The sequence below is a fragment of the Cetorhinus maximus genome, chromosome 16 (assembly GCF_964194155.1).
Source record: "Cetorhinus maximus chromosome 16, sCetMax3.hap1.1, whole genome shotgun sequence".
NCBI classification, from domain to species: Eukaryota; Metazoa; Chordata; class Chondrichthyes; order Lamniformes; family Cetorhinidae; genus Cetorhinus; species Cetorhinus maximus.
In genome coordinates this window covers 55,817,862-55,841,721 of record NC_135894.1, presented here as the reverse complement: position 1 = coordinate 55,841,721, position 23,860 = coordinate 55,817,862, and the positions used below count along the sequence as shown (strand labels likewise).

The following is a 23,860-nucleotide window of genomic DNA, read 5'->3' as shown; positions in this document are numbered from 1 at the left end:
AGATAAATCTGAGTAGCATAGTGCACTGAAACAGTAAAGTGATATAGGCTTAATCACCATACTCCATTACTGTATTGCGGACAGCTGAAGAGCAAGGCCATGGACCTCCCAAAAGGGAGGAGAATGCCATTGAGACAGTGTTGTCAAGCAGCTTGTAATATGATAAATAGGGGCCTGCTATAACTATCTTCTCAGGTTCACCACAATCAGTCATTCCTGTAAGAAGTTTGTGTGCCTTACCTTCATGGAAGTTCACTCAGCTCTACATCTACTTGTATAATGGTGTGGCTCAGGGTTCTTTTGCATGTCTACTTATTCAATCACTCTAAAGGCAGACTGAGCAAACGCATGGTGGGAAGGGATGTGATGTGAATCAATTAGCTGCATTAAGTCAGCATAAATTGAACATACAGAGCAGCAGCCATAATTAGACTCACTTCATTCAATCAGTACAACTTATTTCCCCCTAACAATACAGGATACAGAACACACCATGCCTTTCTACATCATTGTGTCATGTTCATTGACTTAAGGTGACTTCTGACTGTCTTCTCAGGAGTTCTAATTTCTTGGTCACAGTGAACGTCTTTTTTTAAAAAGGAAAATGCATCTCCACCTTCATATTTCATCTCACACTTTACAAAGTGAGGCACTTAGCATTTATCAAGGCAAGTTAAACATTGCTTATTGTTTACAGCCTTTGGGGAGAGAAGATGTCCCAATTTAAACAGCTTTTGTTTGGGTGCCTTCTGAAACAAAATGTATCAGAATACTTTTGTCTGAATGCATGTGAGAATACATTGAGAAAATGTTTTTTAAACACCCAACATTAAAAATAACTCCTTCACTAAATTTGTTCTGTGAGGAAAAGTCTAAAAAAAAATCAGAATATGACATGTGGTCAACTGAGAGATAATATTGGTGAAGCCATTGCATTTCACAGATACATATCGTGGTCTGTTATATTGCAAACTGTTTGCACCCCCATCCAACCCATTCTATTCCCTGTTGCACTTGTACTGCACTGTGTTGTAGGCACTATATCCTACTCCTGCTTAGGAAAATAGGTATACACCACTGCATTCATACTCGCACAATAAATTCAGCATTTCAGCTGACACAAATCAACAGTACAAAAGTTTCACTTAATTAAGAATCATGTAAAGGGATAGTTCTGAGCCACAGAATCAAGAAACGTGTTACAGAACCTGAAGAAAAGTAACAGTTCTTGTTCTGTACATATTAGCACATTTCAAGTAATATTCAGATAATGAACTGAGATTTACTCATGCTGTGTCTTTGGTATTTAATTCTTATTCATCACAACCACAGCTTCATGAAAGCTCAAGTAGTAAAACCATCATTTTTTTGGAACAACAAAGAAAGCATTAAAATACAACTTTTATGTAAGTGATAAATAGCATGCAAGATAATTAATTTTCAACAGAGAACCGACTCTGAGAAGTAGGATTTTATTCTTCAATGCCCTCCAACACGCTTTCTCATATCTTTGTGAGGTATAATTTACTGAAAATTAATTATGTCACAGTCCAATAAAGCTTTTCTTCTACTTTCAAACATTTAAAGAAGGAAATGATTTTCATTAAACTGTCATACATTTTAAACAAAGTACTGCCACAAAACTTGTAATATCAACACAAAGATTATGGAGGATAATTTATTCAGCATTTTCTTTCATATTTTACAAGCTGGAACTGGTGAAAATTGCAGGGCTCTAGGGAAAAATCTGGGGAGTGGAACTCATTAGATAGCACTTTCAAAGGGCTGTCATAGACACGATGGGCTGAATGGCTTCCTTCTGTGCTCTAAGGTTTTATGATTCTATAATGCACAATAGAGCCGAAAACTTTATGTATTAGGAGGAGTTCATGCAATCTGACACTCGACCAGACCAAATATCTCCATATAAATAACAAAAGCTAATAACATGTACATTGATGTTTGTAGATTAGCACCATCACAAAAATAGCTTGTTGCTCTATGGACACTAGAAGATTTTCATATTCAAGTAAAATTAGAATGGGAACTCATGTGTGATAGATTACAGAACATGATTGATTACTAGAATTCTCCTCTAATCTAATTATATTTGATTGCTTCGAAGACTAATATATTGTAACCCTATTCATGAAGATTACCAAACATGTTGAATCTTTTCACTTCTCTATATTAAAGCAACCTGTCAGGAACAGACACAAACCTGCCAGAACTTGTCCAGAATACATTTTTTTTCAATCCAATTGCATGTCAAGCCAGAAGTGACTAACATTTGCAGCTGATTATACTGCTGTCCCCAAAAATACTGATGGCTAGAGTTCACAGTGACAGCAATGGAGCCTTGATGAAGCTACTATGGAACATCTGAATAATTTAAACTGCCCTTTTAGCAGACTCAGGCTGGTCACTGGCATTCTTGAAATGAAATATGAATTTCATTACTTTAACATTCCAGTTCTGTGCTGACACACAAAAATAGGACAAATTAGAAGTGTCATTCCAGAGCTCTCTGTATTCCATGACTTTCATTAAATTGGAGTCTTCTCCTTTATAATATTAAACTACATTGATTCAATAAAATAGTAGGTCTATGCACCACATCTTATAAGTGGATAATCACACAATTTTGCTATTTTTAATTCTCCTTGGGTTTATAAATCTGGGAATTTTTGCTTAAAGAGATAGCCATGAGTGAAACCATAATTAATAGTTAATTGCAGCCACTTTGAAACTGCCAAGATGATGTTCACTCAGCTCAGATTTACAGTGCCAAAATAATTTTCAAAACAGTTATCTGAATTATACATCTACTTTGTAAACACATTGACTGAAATGCCTCCAAATTGTCAGGATGTTTGGTTATATTGTTAGCTATAACATTTAAGCTACAGTATTATTTGACAAGAATGTTCAGCCTGAGAAAATATCAATTAGACCTAAGTCTTACATTCCTTGGAAAATCTTGCTAACCCCACTTCACAATTTACATACAGTGCATTGGGTGGTCACTGGTGAATTAGATATGCATGCTGAACCACATTGAGACCAATATGTGGACAAATATTGAACCAAAAACTGAATGTCCAAGTTGCAAACCACAATAAGGTCCTCAGCTGTCTGGCATTCATCCCTGACCAGCAATTATTTTGCATCATTTCTGGGTATTTTCACTCTCTGTTTCCAACATCATAGAACCAGCAGTCAGTTCAGATGAATTGACAGCGCAGGTGAGGGACTGCCAGTAATGAAAAGCGGTACCTCTCAAGAGTAGAACTGATAATGGGACACTACATCCAATGTGTAAAAGTCAGAGCAAAAAATATAATAATCTCTTTAGCCAGCTACATATTACTACATGCATGATTTCCCTGGATCAAATTTGAAAAGTAAAAGTACAACTTAACCAACCGCTTGCATGCACTGCATTACATCGAAATGGTTGAAGGTAGTCAGTAATTTAAAACTAAAGATTCTTCAATAATCTGTCTATTTAAAAAAAAAAATCACAAATGCAAATGTTAAAGTAATTGAGTTCAAGCACCTACCTGTAACTGACAATTCTGTAGTTCTTCTTACCACAAAGCTTCCAAACTTCAGTTCACATGTGTAATTTCCAACGTCATCTTCTGTTACCTCAGGGATTATAAGTGTCCCCTCCTTTTGGACAACAGATTGTCGCCAAGCGTTTGACTTGCACTCCTGTTCAAAAACCACAGTACACAATAGCATCCATTTCTGCTGCTTCACAGTCATTTTCTTTTGTTTTAAACAAACATTATTCAATAAAAACATGGGAGCTATTTAAAAATAAAACGTCCTAGATACAAATAAATTGTTACCATCTTACCTTATACCACACAACAGGCTCACTGTTTGGGAGGATGAAATCCTCAATGTCTGGACATGATATCTCTTTACTCTTGCTGAGCTCAGCTTTTTCAAAATATTTCATTCTTGCATTGTAGCAAAGGCCTGTATCATTTTCAGCTACAATCAGTGACATTGAAACTTTCATGCAGTATGTAGTATTCCTAAAGGAGGAAACACACACAAAAAGAGCTTTAAATATCAATGAACTGATTTTCAGAAAAGAGTTGAAACTAATTATATTGAAGTATAACTAAAATACCACAAATAAAGTGTTTTTTCAGTTTGTGCAGTTGTTGAATAGGTAACACTTATATATGATTTTGCTGCAACAAATTGATTCACTGTTGCTATTTCACCCTGCAGCAAGTTATCCACTGGTGAGTGAGGTATGTTTATTAAAACGCCTGTCCAACATTTCAAGGGTTTTTTTGCATTTTAAACAACGTTTACTGATAATTACTCTGCCATAAATTGATCTCTGTTCAAGTCCAACTGATAGTTGGAAGAGAACCAATCCCTCTAGCAACCATGGAATATGTTTGGGGGGGGTCTGAATCCAGTTTCTATTCATTTCAATTCCCCATTTTTAGGATCCTAATTTCCTAATACATACACAACATCATAATACCAGACATGAAAATGCCCAGCTAGGAAGGAGTGTCATCTTCCAGTTCACTATGAAAAGACTTGGTTAAACTCACTTAATTAACTGCAGATGATATATTCCCCAAGGCAATGGTTTGACAATATTACTTTTATAAAATTAATCTTTAAGTAAGCGATTTTAAAAAAAAATTGTAAGCCATATAAGATAAATGTGGTGATATGGGAGAATAAATATGAAAGGTGGTCCATTCGTTTCAAACTGGCAGATGCTATTTTAATTCGAGAAATACAGCAAAACTTATATGTATATAGTACCTTTCCCAACACCAGAACGTTCAAAATTGCTTCACAGTCAATCAAATACTTTTGAATTGTAGTTACTATTTTAATGTAGGAAAAAGTAGAAGCCGATTGGCTTACAGGAAACTCCCACAAACAGCAATGAGATAATGACCAGATAATCTATTTCAATGGCATCGGTTAGAAAGGAGATTAGGTACCATTGGAAAATTCACACTAAAAGAATAGCAATCTAACTCAATTAAAACGTAGATCAATGAAAATGTTTTGAAGGAAGTTACCAAACCAAAATGTTAATGGCTTTGTCAGTCACACATCATGTATCGTTAAGTATTGTGCAATTATATCCTAAATCCTATTTGAATGACTCAAAAACTCCATGGGCTTAATTTTCCCCCCGTTGGGGGGGAAGTTGATGGGTGGGCGTGTGCGCTTCCGATCGGCGCCCCCAATTGGAGGTGCGCTGCCATTTTACGTGGGCGGGCCAATTAAGGCCCACCCAGCGTGACGTCCGCACAGAAGCGCCATGTGCTCCCTGTGCAGGCGGGGAGGGAATCCCAAAATCGAGATTGCGCTCTTTCACGCATGCACACAAAAGAGTGTACTCATCTCCCTGAGGCTATGTGCTACCTCAGAGAGATCGGCTGTACATGTAAAAAAGACAAAAATAGAAAAATAAAATTTCCCTTACATGTCCCCTCATGTGACAATGTCACATGAGTTGGCACATGTCCATAATTTTTACAAAATCTTTATTTAAATTTTTTAAACCCTACATGAAACCTCATCCCACCTGTGATGAGGTTTCATGTTTTTTCTATTTGCCGCTGGGGCTCCTGGCCTGCCCGCCAACCTTAAGGTTGGATGGGCAGGTCCTTTAATTACTTAATTGACCCTGTCAATGGCCTCAGTTGGCCATTGACAGGTCGGCAGGCGTGCAACTGATTTTGCTGCACTTCCCGCCTTCACCGTACGTCATTTTACGCGTCGGCTAGCGGGCCCCACCCCTGCTCGCCGACTCGTAAAATTCTGCCCCATGTGATCTGTAGCTGAAAACCACAAATAGAAAAATCTACCTAGATTGCAAGATTTAAAAAAAAAACTCTATACATTGTCATATTTTAATCTGCAAAGCAATAGCTAACTTGTTACAAAAATTTGACCAAACAATTTTCAAATTTACAAAAAGATCACTATGAAAATTTCTGTACAAAATTTACAATCAGTGAGTTACAAGATTACAAACAGTCACTTGGAAGCACTTAACTTCAATGTTGCTGAAAAGAGAGACATGTTGCCGAACCTTTTAGCTTGCACTCAGCAGGCCAAGCAGAAGAATGCCAAATTTCAAACAATTGCAAAAATTTATACTAGAGGAGAAAAGGGTGCTGATTGGTTAACAAGTCAACTCTGATGGACTGAAGTGTTGCCATGAAGAAAGCAACAGGGAACTGTTGTCCAAAATTTTACTGCATCATAATCCACCAATATTTCTTCCGGAAGTGATACACAAACCTCATGAGCTCAACCTATATTGTAAAAGCAAGGTCCAGGTTTCTTGTGGCCATTTCATCTGTTTAGTTATCTTCTCAAATGAAATAAAGAACACCCCTAACTTCCTTTCCTCAAACTTCGGAAGAGCCTGCACAAATTTAGCCATCTTCCTACTGGGCTTTATATTGGAAGTAATCACTTTATCCTCAGAACCTCCCTCAACATTTGAGATCTCTTTTTTAACTTCCTGCTTTTTAAGATGATATTCCCTCTCCTTTTCTCTTTCCTCCCTTGCTAATTTCTCCAGTGCCAATTCCCTTTCCTGTTTTCTTTCCCTCTCCTGCCATTCTGCTTGCTCCCTTTGAAATACCCTTTCTCTTTCTTTTTCCTCTGCCTCCAATTCCAGTTCTTTTTTTCATTTTCATTGCTTGTTCATGTTCAAGATTTTTCATTTGTAACTGAAGTCTCGCTATCTCCAGCTGTGATTCACTAGTTTCAGGTGCCCCTTCCAATTTCAAATGTTGTGCTATCACTTCAACTATGTCTGCTTTCTTTACCCCTACAGTTAACCTCAACTGCAAATTATCCACCAATTCCATTAACTTACCCTTAGATACTTTTATAAACCAATCAGAGTTATGTCTTCCACTCCCAAAAACGTCCTAGCTATGGATAAAGCCATTTTTGCAGTCTCACCACTTAAAAATCCCTCAACACCAACTCCTGAGTTCAATGTTCTTCTTGTACTCGTAACCTTAAGATTCACCAACTCCAAATCAATCAACAAATTTTTTTAATCCCGCAAAGAGCCACTAATTTTGTTATGATGTGGCAAATGATGTGTGCCCGGTGGACCAAATCCACAAGGGAAACTTAACCGTGCTATCACAACAGTTTTGCAATTTTGTATTTATTATGAGAAGATTTGTGTACTGAATTCAGAAGTAATGAGTCTGCTAACACCTTTAGAAATTTTAAAAACTAAATTAAAACATTCAACAAAAGAAAAGAGTTCAAGCACATATATAAGATTATAGTTACTTAATACTATAACAAATCCCAAAATCCCTAATTAACCTGACTTCAAACTAAACATCCCCTTTAAGGCAACAGTCCGAAATAGATTTTAAATTTAAATAGCAAGCCAGCAAGTTTACCACAGGACCCAATCGACAATGGAATTCCAAAGGCTTTCCTCTACCTTTGGTTACTGGACACAGCAGACTTTTGCTAAAGTGGTTGTAGGCTTCCCCAAGGCTGTTTTACATGGCCCTCTTAGATCTTACATGGCCCCACAACATAACCTTCCATTCTTTTTATATATGTTTTTCTCTCTTTGCTCTATACATTCCATTGTTCTATATGTCTTTGGAAATGTACTTTTCCCATAATAAAAAAAATGTTTCATGTTGCCAATATGGTCAGTACCTTTGGGAAAAATAAACACACTGCTTGGCCTTGCTTATCTTGTTAGTTGTAAACATCCTTCATCCTTTTGAAACCTAAACAATCCCTTCACTTACCTAAAAATGCAAATGTCCTTCACACCGTATATGCTGCCCTCGTCCATGTTTCCTCATTAGCATTTAAAATATCTTTTACCTCTAACTTCCTTTGATAAGTTCAAGCTTGCAGTCTATCTGACTCTAATTCAACTAAATCACATAGACAGAACCATCTAGACTCACACCCATAAACCTACTTTACAATAAACCACAATAATATAATGAAAATAATATGTTAGTTTCACAACAAAGTTGATTTTGGTATGAGTCTGTTAATTGTTCACATTAACAGACAATTTCTATCTTTGTTTTGTTTTTTGAAGTCTAGACATTAGTCTACATTTTGTTTTGGTAAAAATGAGTGGGGATAGGGAAAGGGCCTAGAGTGTGTGCGAGAGAGAGGCAGAGAGAGAGAGAGAGAGAGAGAGAGAAAGGCAGAGGATATTTCATAGGGAATAAATCATTATTATCAAATTCTACATTTTTCCCACAACAGTATATTGCAAGCAAAATACAAAACCAGAAATTATTCAATGTTGTACATTCAGATAACAAGATATTTGCCTGATGTATATCTGCCTGGAAGCTGGAGGGGACACCATGAAAGTGGCAGAGGCTTTCGCATTAAGATTTACTCTGTGCAAATATTTAAACATGAATATATAACACATTGGTATGATATCCCTTTACAATTTTAAGGTGGGCATTTGCTCATCCAAAATAAACGATTTAATGCCCATTAAAATAACAGATGGAGGAATTTCGTCAAATGATTTAAGATTATGTTTAAAGATCACACAGTAGAGTTTCCAGGTCATTGTGTTTCACATTTTTAAGATTATCTTCTCAATCTGTATTCACATGCTTTTATTATTTTTTTCACCATTTATGTGACTTGATTATTTTTTTAACTTTTCAATTACTCTTTTTCTGCTTTTTTATTGCAAAATGTTGTGTGTAATTTGGTAGCTCTCATGAAGAGGCTCTGAGTTTTGTATAGTTTAATACTAAGTGTTTATTAACTACTCGTTATGGTATAAGGTCTAAGCTAGGAGCTGTCTCCATGCTTGCCTCTACACAAGGTTCTGTCCATTACAAGAATGGCCTCTAGACTCAGGTCATATCTTTCTTTGCATCATAGTGTGGGTGGTACTGTGTCCTTTTTAACAAATGCTGACTCACTATATCAATTCTGAAGTGGGACCAGCAACTGTATTGTATTCCATGAAGAAGTCTGATTAAGTCATGCAATGACTATTAACATAGAATTACATAGTGTACACAACACAGAAGCAGGTCATTCAGCTCAATCAGCCCATGCCAACATTTATTTATTTAGGTATCAGTTGTGGCTTAGTGGTAACAGTCTCACCTCTGAATGAGAATGTTGTGAATCACAAGTTCCACTCCAGGATTTGACTTATAAGACTCTAGTCTGACACTACAGTGAAGCACTCAGAGTGCCACACCGGTGCAGGTGCTGTTGTTTGGATGAAATATTAAATTGCTGCCCCATTTGTCCTCTCAGGTGGACATAAAATATCACATGGCACTATTTCAAAGAAGAGTTGGGGAGTTACCCCTGGTCTCTTGGCTAATATTTATCCCTCATTAAACACTATCTAGTCATTATCACATTGATGTTTGTGTGTAAATTGACTGCTGTGTTTCCAACATTACAATAATGACTATAATTGAAAAGGTACTCCATTAAGTGCTTTAGGACATCTCATGGTCATGAAAGGCGCTATGTAAATATGTCTTTCTTTTTCTTTTTATGCTGCACTCAAGTCCCCTCCCTTTTACTTATCCAACCCCAATTGCATAGCCCCAACAGCATAACCCCCTATTTTTATCTCCCTCATATGCTTAAATATGTCCCCTTAAATATCTTTATACTGTTCACTAAACTACTCCGTGTAGTGAATTCTGCATTCTCACCACTCTGTACATAAAAAGGTTTTGTTGTGAATTCCCTATTTAATATTTGCTGCCTACCTTATATTGATGGCCTCTAATTCTGCCCTTTTTCACAAGTGGAAACACACACTCTCTCTCTCTGTCCACTCTATCAAGATCTTTCATAATTTCAAAGACCTCTGTTAGATCACCCCACAGTCTTCTATTTTTTTCCAAGAGAAAAGAGAATATATACTGCAGGGGCAGGATTTTGCCCTTGGCGGGGGGTGCTCATCAGGGGCGGGCGGAGACAGTTGGCAAGCCGATTGCTGCCGTGATCTGCTCTGCACTGTGGTTTCACGTGGACGGGCCAATTAAGGCCCGCCCTACATGGGTTGCGAGCGGCAGTGCTGAGCGCTGCCTGTGCGGGCAGGGGGAGGAGGGAGAGCCGGGCTTAGCACGTAGTTCACACATGTATGAGAAAGAGCATTTCAATCTCCCTAAGGCAAGAAGCTACCTCAGGGAGATTGAAGAGCTGTTTAAAAAAAAAATGAAGAAAATAAAAATTTAATAAAACAAGTCCCCTCATGTGACTCTGTCACAAGAATTGGGACATGTTTTTAATTCAAAAATAAAGTTTTTATTTAGTGTTTATTTGCTTTAGGAAACCTCATCCCGCTCGTGGATGAGGTTTCCTAAAAAATGTGAAGACCGTTAGGTTGGATGGGCAGTGTAAATTTGAATTTAATTAGATTGTTAATGGTCTTAATAGACCTTTTAATTATCGATGGGCCGCAGCCGACTCTGGCGTGCGCCCAACAAACGAAATATCGCAAGGCTGTGCGATGATGTCGGGACGCACGCCCAACGTCATCGCGCGTCATTTTACAATCGGGCGTGTCAGGCGCGTGCCTGCATGCTGAGCATCATATTCTGCCCCAAGTATAACTTCTCATTCCCGGCATCATCTTCGTAAATCCTTTTTGAGCCTTCTCCAGTGTCTCTATATCCTTTTTATAATATGACAACCAGCATCACACACAGTACTCCAAGTGTGGCCTAATGAAGGTTCAATAAAAGTTTAGCATAACTTCTCTACTTTTCAGGGAGATGGTGGCATAGTGGCAACATCACTGGACTAGTAATCCAGAGGCCCAGGCTAACGTCCTGGGGACACAGATTCAAATGCCACCACAGCAGATGGTGGAATTTAAACACAATTAGTAAATCTGGAATATAAAGCTAGTCTCAGTAATGGTGACCATGAAACTATCATTGATTGTTGTAAAAACTCATTTGGTTCACTAATGCCATCCTTACCCTATCTGGCCAACATGGACTCCAGACCCACAGCAATGTGGTTGACTCTTAATTACCTTCTGAAATGGCCTTGGAAGCCATTCAGCTTCAAGGGTAATTAAAGATGGGCAACAAATACTGGCCATGCCAGCGAAGCTCACATCCTGTGAATGAATAAAGAAAAAAAAAACCCTTTCGAAATAATGCAGGCTTTATTAACTTGCATTGAAGTTTCTAGTGATTTGTGTATTTGCATTTGAGAGCCCTTTATTTCTCTATCCCATTTAGACATTATTTTCCAACTAATATACAATGCCCTTATTTTTCTTACCTAGCTGAAGCTTTTACTCCAATATTTATAGTTATCTTTAGTTATTGTTAATTTTTATGATTTTACATATAGTATTAATCACCTAACTGAGCAATAAATGAATATTTTTTGTATAACTTAGTCACTGAATGCCATATAGAATGATTATTTCAATAAACTATTTTAAACATAAAATGTTCTGCTATAAACAGAAACAAAACCAAAAATGACAATATCTAGTTTAGAAAATGGCACAAAAGAACTAGCCACATATTTATTAAACTTTGTTTTACGAGAGTAAGTGGTGACTCGAAAACTGTAGCAAACACAGTTACACTGTTAAATGGTTTGAAAAATTAAACAACAGTTCAAACAGTTTACATCTTTGTAAAAGCAAAGAAATATTCAGAATAACAATACGATGAAAAAGTACAACTAATAACAATGGAACATTGCAATTGGTCTTAGCACCACTGTTTGATGGGGGCACTGTGTAGACACCAAGCAAGAACACTTGATCTTGACACCACACGCAGTTAAAATAGCCCTGAAATTATAGTATGAATGATATTTTTCAAGAGGACTATTAAGCTGATACGTTAGTACTCCAGAGTTTCAGGACTTAGTTAGTATGTAAAGATTCATTCGGGGTAAGGTAGTATTAGCTCGTCGACAACTGTCAAATTATATCACAGCAGCTAAGTTCAAAATAGGAAAAGAAAATAAAGTGGAAAAAAATAAATGAATAGCTATTGTTAGAAGCTGAAAGATCAAAGGCAAGAAGAGATATTAAATCTGATAGCTCAGTGAGTCCAACTGGAGAAAATTAAAGTGTATTATACTGAGAAGTGCTGAAATTTCCAATCTATAGGAAACCTGGATCAGTGGCAGGGCAGGCTTTACACGTGTCCAGTGACTGCTTGATGAATGGGGATGCAAAATCACTGCAGCATCTTCCACAGCACACTGTGGCTGGAAGTCAGTGGAGCTGCAGGAAAAAGACTGTTTTAAAAAGACCCCGCCGAAAACAATCAAATCACTTTGTGATTAACCTGTCCCAGGAAAAGCAATCCTCCATTTTTAAAACCTTTCTTCTGCTCTCTTAATGGTATTTGAAGCCAAGAACACTATAGCATTCCTGACACCTAGCATTACTAAGGTGTTAATGACAGGACCATATCATACGGTATAATCTTGATATTAATTAATAATTTGAGTATGCGGATCGAAACCTCGTTGGATGTATTCAATGTTTGCCATCATTTCATCTAGAAAATCTAAGTAGTGGCAAAGACACGAGGGGCCTGTAAAAAAGATTGTCATATTTTCTGCTCCCAACACCCCAGGCCTGCCCAAAACTAGGTGGGCATTGGGCATAAAATCCAGTCAACAGTTTCTTTGCAAAGATATTTCACATTGTGGCAGATTTTTGATTTATTTATTTCATTATTCATTGCTAGGCTGTGATGGAGAAGCTAGGATGATATCTCCACTCAGAGAAAGGGCTGGTGTAATAGGTTCCACTGACTTAACAATCATGAAGAAATAAATTAACTTTCTTATTAAATAAGGAGTGTGAAATGAAGACTTCAAAGAGTGTGAAAGGACATGCAAACTAGCCTCCGGTAGCTGTTGAGAAAGAGAAGTAAAATAACTGAAGATATTGAGGTTCAAATTTCTGCTTATTTTAAGTAGCAACATTGTAAATGTATTTGTGAAGCTTTCTTCTGCTGACTAGTGAAATCATAAACACCCTCTTTGAAAACAAATTGACAATTTCTCTCGCGATGCTGACCAGAGGAAATCTTCACAAATGTGTCTATCGTGGCTTCACACAGGAACCAAAGGGGATTCATATTCCACAGTTAGATGTAGAGTATTGATTTACATTTTATATATCTAACTTCAATTGTAAGGTTAAAGTAATTGGCCATTGCACGGCATTAGAGAGAGCTCTGTGGATGGTGGAATGGTAGAATGTTGGACTGTTGATTAGTGCTTCCATTGATGCCTTTCTGACTAGGTTGCACCACATTGGTGAAAAGGGTGCCAAACAGAAGTTTCCAATCTTACCATTGGAAAGGAATGACATTCAGAATAATGTTGGCAGCAATTTGATATGGGCTAGCAAGCACATTACTACAGAACATCCGCCTGGCCGCTATTAACGTTGACAAGGCACCGGGACTGGAGGAGATGCATCCAAGGATATTGAAGGAAGTGAGAGTAGAAATTGCAGGGGCACTGGCCATAATTTTTCAGCCTTCACTAGACTCAGGGGAAGTGCCAGAGGATTGGAGAATTGCAAGCATTACATCCTTGTTCAAAAAAGGTTGTAAGGATAAGCCCAGCAATTACAGACCAGTCAGTTTAACTTCAGTGGTGGGCAAGATTCTGAAAACAATTATTTGGGATAGAATTAGCAGTCACATGGAAAAATAGAGCCAGCATGGATTTCTAAAGGGGAAATTGTGTTTAACTAACTTGGGAGTTTTTTGAAGAGGTAACAGAAAAAGTCAATGAGGGCAATGCTGTTGATGTGGTGTACATGGACTTTCAAAAGGCATTTGATACAGTGCCACACAACGGACTTGTGAGGTAAGTTATTGCTCATGGAATAAAAGGGACAGTAGCAATGTGGATACAAAATTGGCTGAAAAATAGGAAACAGAGTGTAATGGTCAATGGATGTTTTTCTGGCTGGAAGGCGGTTTGTAGTGGAGTTCCCCAGGGGTCAGTATTGGGTCCCTTGCTTTTCCTGATATATATTAATGATCTAGATCTTGGTGTGCAGGGGACAATTTCAAAGTTTGCAGCTAACACAAAGCTTGGGAATGTTGTAAACTGCGTGGAGGATAGTGTAGAACTTCAAAGGGATATAGACAAGTTGGTGGAATGAGCAGATAGGTGGTAGATGAAGTTCAATGTGGAGAAGTGTGAGGTGATGAATTTTGGTAGGAAGAACATGGACAGACAATATAAAACAAGGGGTGAAATTTTGAAGGGGGTGCAGGAGCAGAAAGACCTGGATGTATATGTGCGTAGATCATTGAAGGTGGCAGGACAGGTGGAGAGAGCAGTTAATAAAGTATATATTATCCTGGGCTTTACTAATAGGGGCATAGAGTACAAGAGCAAGGAGGTTATACTGAATTTATATAAGAAATCCATTAGATCTCAGCCAGAGTATTGTGTACAGTTTTGGGCACAACATTATAGGAAGGATATGAACACATTGGAGACAGTGAAGAGGTTTACAAGAATTGGTCCAGGGATGAGAAACTTCAGTTACGAAGATAGATTGGAGAGGTTGGAACTGTTCTTCTTAGAGAGCTGAAGACTAAGTGGAGATCTGGTAGAGATGTTCAAGATCAGGAGGGGGCTGGATAGAGTAGATAGGGAGAAGCTGTTCCTGCTCGTAAAAGAGTCAGGAACGAGAGGGCACAGATTTGAAGTGATTTGCAAAAGAAGCAAATGTGACATGAGAAAAAATGTTTTCACACAGCAAGTGGTTTGAGTCTGGAATGCACTGCTTGGAAGTGTGGTGGAGGCAGGTTCAATCGAGACATTCAAAAGGGCATTGGATGGTTATTTAAATAGAAAAAATGTGAAAGGGTATGAGGAAAAGGCAAGACAATGGAACTAAGTCATAATCCTCTTTTGGTGAGCCAGTGCAGACGTGATGGGCTGAATGGCCTCCTTCTGTGCCGTTAAAATTCTGTGATTCTGTGATTATTTTCCATGGGTGAATACCTTCAGACAAACATATTGGCCCTTTTGCACACAGTCCACAGCACAAGTTCAAGGTCTAAGAGGAGAATTTCAGTGGCACTCTTGCAAGAGAAAGGTGGAAAGGTGTGTTTGCATTAATGCAAGATGTCTGGCAAATAAAATGTGTGATCTGAAAGGTCATGTAGGTGTGGATAGGTGGAACACCATTAGCATTCCAGAGGCAAGGTGGAATGATTCAAATCAATGGGCACATATATCTGGAAGGATATAAATTGTTCACAAGAGACAGTATCAAGAAAAAAAAAAGAGGTGATTTGGTGGCATATATGAAGCTCAGTATTGAGGAACAAGTAAGAGAGGATGTCAAAAAAGATAAGGGGGCCACAAAATCACTTTAGGTAGAATTAATAGATGATGATTTAAGTAAGAAATTACCAATAGTGTGCTATATCATCCCCCACTCCCACCACCTCCACCTAGGCCAAAGTGGATACTTTGATCTGAAACTGTGGGATGGTATAATGAAGGCAATGAGTAAGGGACCAGCTATAATAGTTGGAGATGTCAGCTTACCAGGAACTGACGGCAACAGTAACATCTCTGGTCGTAAGACAGAGAAGAGATTTCTACAGTTAATGAGGGACTGTTTTATGACTCATTTTGTAAGAGATTCAACAAGGGGAGAAAGCATCCTAGGATTTGATTATAATAGGAACAATAAAATCGCCAACACAAAAATATTTGGGAGAAACAGGTGGCTATAGGCCTGCATGTGGTTCCCAAAGTTTTCCACCATTGAATGTTTTCTGCCTTATATCTGAGTCTGGATAGAGATTGGTTGCTATAATTAGTTAACAACTCTATTATTGTTATATCATGCAACTACCCTGGTGCTAGAAGACAATAGTTGTCTTTTGCAACCAAGTTGAAATAAGCATCTTCCTTTAAGTGGTTATTCAAAGGGAAAATTTCCTCTGTCCAGTAGAAAAACAGTTTTTAACACTTGTTTATGATGTTGGTGAAAGCAGCACACAGAGGAAATCTTCTTTCAGGTCTTCTGGGTTTTATAAACTTATTAGGAAATTAATAGATTTTTCATATTGATTCTATCCATAACTCCAATACTCTCAGGCTAGAACACTAAAGAATACAAAAAAACAACAATGAATCTGTCCAGAGGCTGGTGATGCTTGTATGAATAATTACAAAGATACAGTCTGATCTGACAAGGAGCAGCTTTTTCTTTTAGATTTTCATTTTAATATGTAAAATACATGGATTCATTAACAATCTGAGAACAAAACACTGTACAAAATGCACCTTTTCCTGATGGTAGACAGCTGTACAGTATATTTCTATTATTAATACGGAGTGGAAGAGTAAAATTAGTCAGCTGAATTCCAGTTATGATGCAATATTACTAACCATATTATTCAAATATACATGAATATTTTATTATTCTACATTTTTGAAAAAGTGCACTGTCAGTTGCAAATTCATGTTCCATCGTGTAAATATTATTTAATAAAGTTTGCACTGTCCTAAATGAATAAACATCTCATTTCATATGTTCAGCAATGCCCACATTCAACTAAGCTCACAGCTCGACATGGCACCGAAGATGTTGGTTAAAACTCAGATCTCTAAATGAACAGCACTAATTTTTGCATAAGTAAAATATTGCAGATGCTGGAAATCTGAGCCTGGAAATCTACTTTCCTCCAGATGTATAACTCTAAAATTTACAGACATATTCACATGGATGCGGCAAGACATTTACAAAAGTACAACTTCCAATTAATTCTTCTGGAAATAAACAGCACAAATTTGATATAATGAGCATTCGCTCCCGGCACCAGTCAAAAAGTGTAAATTCTAATTGAGAAAGGTAAAGACTAAAGATTAGCTAGAACTGGATCATAAGAGTGTGATTCAATTATATCATCAGGTAAGAAGAATCCATAAGTTGACCAGTACTATATCAGTTCTAGCCGCAAGCATGACCCAGACCTCCCTGTCGCTTGCCATTTCAACACTCCACTCTGCTCTCATGCCCACATGTCCGTCCTTGGCCTGCTGCGTTGTTCCATTGAAGCTCAACACAAACTGGAGGAACAGCACCTCATCTTCCGACTAGGCACTTTACAGCCTTCCGGACTGAATATTAAGTTCAACAATTTTAGATCATGAACTCTCTCCTCCATCCCCACCCCCTTTCCGATCCCCCCTTTTTTCCAAATATTTATATAGATTTTTCTTTTCCCATCTATTTCCATTATTTTTAAATGTATATTTCATCCATTGTTTTATCTCTGCCTTTCAGCCTATTTCGATCCCTTCCCCCCACGCCACCCCCACTAGGGCTATCTGTACCTTTATTATCACGTTCCTTAGATAATATCACCAGCTTTAACACCTCTTTGTCCTTTTGTCTATGACATCTTTTGGTTATCTCCACCTATCACTGGCCCTCTATCCAGCTCTACCTGTCCCACCCCCCCTTAAACCAGCTTATATTTCACCCCTTCTCTATTTTTCCTTAGTTCTGTTGAAGAGTCATACGGACGCGAAACGTTAACTGTGTTCCTCTCCACAGATGCTGTCAGACCTGCTGAGTTTTTCCAGGTATTTTTGTTCTAGCTATACAATAGTTGCATTGTGGATTTAAATAATTTACTGCCAAATGAATTTTGTCTTGTGGGGTTTTAGTCAATTTAAAATGAAACAATTATGACTCCTCTGGTCATCTTCCAATTTTGCCTCTTCTCCTAATAACGTATGAGCTTAAACAGTGAACATGACGGCAATTATAGCCGAGCTCAACCATGTTCTCACCCAGCATCCTTTTTTAAGAGCAATGGACATTTTAAACTGCCTATCCCTCTTGAAAATGCTAAAGCCAATTGCAGAAGCCCACCAGCCCCAGTCAGGATTAGCTAATTCAATGCAGACCAGAGATCAAAACAAGAACTTGAATGGTTGTTTACCAAGTTCATGTTCCACTGACTGAGCCATCATGAGCTCCTAAGCCAAATGATTGTTAAAAATAAGTCTGCCCCTGTAACCTGTTCTTGGCCTGTAGTTCTCTCTCTCACTTTATCTAACATGCTGGCTTCATCTTGTTCCTCTGCTTTCCTCTGTGCTTACACCCACTTTCACTATGCTTCTTTACTGATTTACACATTTTAATCTGTTCACTTTTCTTCTTCTAGGTGGAAGTGATTGCTAAAAAATGAAATACTTTTTATTTCAGGTTCCCACTGACAGCAGCAAGAACTCCTAGATAGAACAGGTAGGTGTCTAGTAGTTTCTCCTATTCCACTTGTGTGCCTCAGGCCCAAACTCAGAAGAACACCTCCGAGTGCACATAGAGCAGCCTTTGTCCATTTCCCATACCAGCCATCATTATGTAAATCTGACTGACATCATCATCCTATTGTTCTTGGCTGAATGTGAATTCCGCTCCCAGAAGAGAAAGGCCCCATCTGCTGTCCCAGATGAACACAAAAAGATCCTGTGGCACTATTTAAACTTGCATTTATATAGTACCTCCATGACCATAGGACATCCCAAAGCGCTTAATACCCAATGAAGTGATTTTGAAGCAGAGATACTGTTGTAATGTAGGAAATGTGACAGCCAATTTGTGCGCAACATGCTCCCTCAAACAGTGGTGTGATAATAACCAAATAATCTGTTTTTTGTGATGCTGAATCAGGGATAACTGTTGGTCAGGATACCAAAAATTACTGCAAAATACTGCAGATGCTGGGGATCTGAAATAGAAACAGAAAGTGCTGGAAAAACACAGCAGGTCTGGAAGCATATAATTGCCGTCATGTTCACTATTTAAGCTCATACATCATTAGAAGAGGTAAAATGGGAAGATGACCAGAGGATTAAACATTGTTTCATCTTAAATTGACTAAAACCCCAGTAAATTATTTACATCCACAATGCAGCTATTGTACAGCTAGAACTGGTATAGTGCTGGTCACTTTATATATTCTTCTTTATCTGATGTAATTGAATTATATTCTTATAGTCCAGTTCTAACTAGTCAGTAGTCTTTACCTTTCTCAGTTTTAATTTTCACTTTTAGACTGGTGCAGGGACTGAATGCTCATTAAATCATATTCATGCTTTTGTGCTCAAGTCTTGGCGTGGGACTTCCTTCTGACTCAGAGACAGGAGTGTTACTCACTGAGCCATGGCTGACAGTTGATGAAGAGCAGGGGCATTCTCCTGGTATGCTGGCCAGTATATAACTCTCAACCAACATCCCTAAAGCAGATTATTTGGTTGCTTCCCCCAGTGCTATTTCTGGAACTTTACTGTGGACAAATAGGATTTGCGCTTACCGTGAATCCAGCAGAGACCATACTTCAGTGATGAGCGGGATGAGAACACAAGAAAATAATAAATAAGAGCAGGAGTAGGTCATTTGGCCCCTCAAGCCTGCTCCGCCTCAATAAGTTCAAGGCTCATCTGATTGTGGCCTTAATTCCACTTTCCTGCCTGTCCCTTGTCTCCCTCGTCAATCAAAAATCAGCCTTGAATATATTCAATGACCCATCCTCCACTGGAATTCTCTTCCACAGAGAGTAAAGGCTAACAACCCTCTGGGAGAAGAAATTCCTAACACCATAAGACGTAGGAGCAGAAGTAGGCCATTCAGCCTATCGAGTCTGCTCCACCATTCAATGAGATCATGGCTGATCTGATAATCCTCAACTCCACTTTCCTGCCTTTTCCCCATAGCCCTTGATTCCCTTACTGATTAAAAACCTGTCTATCTCAGCCTCTACAGCCCTCTGCAGGAAAGAATTCCACAGATTCACTACCCTCAGAGAAGAAATTCCTCCTCATCTCTGTCTTAATGGGCACCCCCTTGCTCTGAGATTATGCCCTCTGGTCTTAGGCTCTTCCACAAGGGAAAACAACCTCTCAGCTTCTACCCTGTCAAGTCTCCTAAGAATCTTATATGTTTCACTAAGGTCGCCTCTCATTCTTCTAAATTTCAATGAGTACAGGCCCAACCTACTCAACCTCTCCTCATAAGAAAATTCCTCCATACCCGACGTCAACCTAGTGAACATTCTCTGGACTGCCTCCAATGCCAGTATATCTTTCTTTAGATAAAGGGATCAAAATTGTTCACAGTATTCTAGGCATTGTCTGACAAGTGCCTTGTATAGTTTTAGCAAGACTTGCCTATTTTTATACTCCATTCCCTTTGAAATAAAGACCAACATTCCATTTGCTTTCCCTATTACCTGTTGAACTTGTATGTTAGCTTTTTGGGATTCATGCACAGGGACTCCCAAATCCCTCTGTGCTGCAGCCTTCTCAGTGTCTCTCCACTTAAATAATATTCAACTCCTCTATTCTTCCTGCCAAAGTGCATAACCTCACATTTTCCACCTTATATTCCACCTGCCAAGTTTTTGCCTATTCACTTAACCTGTTTATATCCCTCAGTAGACTCCTTGTGTCATCCTCACCACTTGCCTTCCCACATATTTTTGTGTCATCTGCAAACTTGGCGATAGTATATTCACTTCCCTCATCGAAGTCATTAATATATATTGTAAATAATTGAGGCCCCAGCACTGATCCCTGTGGCACTCCACTAATTACAGGTTGCCATCATGAAAATGCTCCCTTATCCCAACTCTCTGTCTTCTATTAGTTAACCAATCCTCTATCCATGCTAATATGCTACTCCCAATGCCATGGCTTTATGTGTTGTACCTTATTGAATGCCTTTTGGAAATCCAAATATATTACATCTACAGGTTCCCCTTTATCTATCCTGCTCAAAGAATTCTAATAAATATGTTAGGCATGATTTCCCCTGCATAAAGTATTGCTGACTTGCTTGATTAGATCATGTATTTCTAAATGTTTTACAATTACATCCTTTATTATAGACTCTAACATTTTCCCAATGATAGATGTTAAGCCAACTGGCCTATAGTTACCTGTTTTTTGTCTCCTTCCCTTTTCTCCACCACCTGCACGTCAGCCAGAAGATTCAGCCCTAGAGATCTAAACACAGACTAAAGACCTTACATTACTTTAAAGACTAGAAATACTCACCAATCCTACCCACTAATCAACTGCTTTCCACGCTCTTTTTCCTCTCGCGCTCTTTAATGATCTCACACTCCTCTCTCACTCTCTCACTGTTTCTCTCACTCTCTCTCATTCTCTTGCTGTAAATGACCATCTTCCTCACATTTTCCCACATTATGCCACATCTGCCAAATGTTCACCCACTCACTTAACCTATTTATATCCCTTTGCAGACTCTTTGGATCCTCCACCCAACTTGCTTTCCTGCCTTTTTTTTGTGTTATCAGCAAATTTAGCTACAATACAATAGCTACCTCCATCCAAGTTATTGAGGCCCAAGCACTGATCCCTGAAGCGCCCCACTAGTTACAGATTGTCAGCCTGAAAATGATCCACTTATCCTGACTCTCTGTTTCCTGTTAAGTTAGCCAGTTCTCCATGCATCCCAAGCTATTACCCCCCAACACCATAAGCTCTTACCTTTTATGTGGCACCTTATTGAATGCCTTTTGGAAATCCAAATGCACTACATCTACTAGTTCCCCTTTATCCACCCTGGTTGTTAATCCTCAAAGAACTTTAATAAATTTGTCAAACACTATTTTCCTTTCACAAAATCATGGGGCAGAATTTTGCCCTCATCGGGCGGGCTCGGCGGGGGTGGTTGGGAAGTGAACTGCTGCCCGCGATTGGACCGGACCATGATTTCACGCTAGCCGGCCAATTAAGGCCCGCTCAGCGTGAAATGCACACAATAGCACCGCCTGTATGAGGAGTAGGGGAGGAGGGTGGGAGGGCAAGCTTGCAAGTTCATGCATGTGCGCCAGTGCATACCTGAGGGAGATGAAGAGATTAAGAATTAAAAATAAACAATTATTAATTGTTCAAAAACATGTCCCCTCATGTGACTCTGTCACATGAACAGGGACATGTTAGTAATGAATTGTTTAAATTTTTAACAGCTGTTGGAAACCTCATCCCACCTATGGATGATGTTTAATAAAAAGTACAAAGGCCGCTTGGCCTTTTCACCTGCCTGCCAAATGTAAAGTTGGACAGGCAGCGAACAATAACATTTAATTGGGACTTCAATGGCCTTAATAGGCCTGTTAATTGTCAGCGGGTGCACTGCCAACTCCCGCGTGCACCAGCCGACCAAAATATTGTGCGAGTGCGTGATGACGACGGGACGCTCGCCCAATGTTATCGCGCATCATTTTACGCTCGTTCAGGTTGGGCACATGCGTAATGTTCTGGCTATGTTGACTTTGCCTGATTGTATTATGATTTTCTAAATACCTTGCTACTACCTCTTTAATCATGGATTCTAGCATTTTACCAATTAGGCTAACTGGCCTATAGTTTCCTAATTTCTGTCTCCCTCATTTCTTGATTAGAGGTGTTACATTTGTAGTTTTCCAATCTGCTGAGACCTTTTCAGAATTTTGGAAGATTACAGCCAATACATCAACTATATCTGCAGCCACTTCTTTTAAGACCCTCGGATGCAGGATATCAGTTCCAACCTTAAGTTCCATTAGTTTTCCTAGTACTTTTTCTAGGTTGTTTAAAGTTCCTCCCTCCCTTTTGCCTCTTGATTTTCTACTATTTTTGGGATTTTTTTAATGTCTTCTACTGTGAAGACAGATACAAAATACATGTTCAAAGCCTCTGCCATTTCCTCATTTCCCAATATTAATTCCCCAGTTTCACCCTCTAAGGGACCAACACTCACTTTAGATACTCTTTTCCTTTTTATATACTAGTAGAAACTTTCACTGTCTGTTTTTGTATTTCTTGCTAGTTTTAACTCATACTACAATTTCTCCCTCTATTTTTTTTTGGTTATACTTTGCTGGTTTCCAAAACTTTCCCAATCTTCTGGCCAAGATAGAGATAGAGATAGATTCTCTTGTCAGAGCGGATAAGTGTATATTTATATTTTATTATGCACTTTTTTTTCTTCACAGAGCCATATATCTGGTAATTCCCACAATCAGGTCCTAGCGCCTGCTTCATACATCTAACCTCAACTGCCTCCTAGCCCAGTTACCAGGCCCCATTGGTGCAGAACAAGCTCCACCCAGTGGAACGGAGCTGAACCAGCATCCTTAAGAGGCTGGCTGAAAAATATCCCAGAAGCTCCAAAGAAAAGATATGCAAGTTGCTCTTCCTGTCCCTACAAGAATTATCCAACCTGCGTACAATGCCTCCCACACCCCCTCAACCACTGGCCTTGGATTACTCCCTCCTTAATTACTCACAACTGCTCAGCTCTGTGGAGGAGATGCTGAGATTAACTACCAATCCCCTCTTCCTATTGGCAAACTGCCTGTCAACACCTGTTGATAGCGCTCCAAAAATATGCAAATAAGATGTAAGCATGGAAAAGTGATCTGGTCCTACGTCAATGTCATCAGGCAAGTATTGTACATGGAGCCAGAAAATCACCCCATACTCTTCCTCTCCAATTTATTTTACTATATTCTTATATGAAGCTTTATGAAGGTTTTTATTTCTTTTGGATGGGTGGGTGTTGAGTGGCATTGGGGAATTTTACAGCAATTAAAACTATTTTTGGAGCTTCTTGGTTATGTATGACTTACTTTTTCAAAGTTCTTTTTTGGTTTCGGCAGGTATCTAGTATTAGCTTGTCGTGGCATTAGCTCTACCTTGCACTGGCTTTGTGTGGCGGTGCTTCACCTAGTATTGACTTAATCTAACATTAAGTTGACTTAGCAATAGATTA

At 38.7% G+C, this 23,860-nt stretch overlaps 1 protein-coding gene across 3 annotated transcripts in view; it reads right to left on the bottom strand.

Moving 5' to 3' along the window:
• Window positions 1-23,860, bottom strand: part of il1rapl1b (interleukin 1 receptor accessory protein-like 1b) — a 1,487,064-nt gene that overhangs the window by 685,724 nt on the left and 777,480 nt on the right. For all 3 annotated transcript variants that reach the window (XM_078559845.1, XM_078559847.1, XM_078559846.1), the window contains exons 4-5: window positions 3,866-4,049; window positions 3,564-3,717 (exon numbers count right to left, since the gene is read on the bottom strand). In XM_078559845.1, coding sequence (XP_078415971.1) covers window positions 3,564-3,717; window positions 3,866-4,049 — 338 coding nt within the window. The remainder of the gene's footprint in view (window positions 1-3,563; window positions 3,718-3,865; window positions 4,050-23,860) is intronic.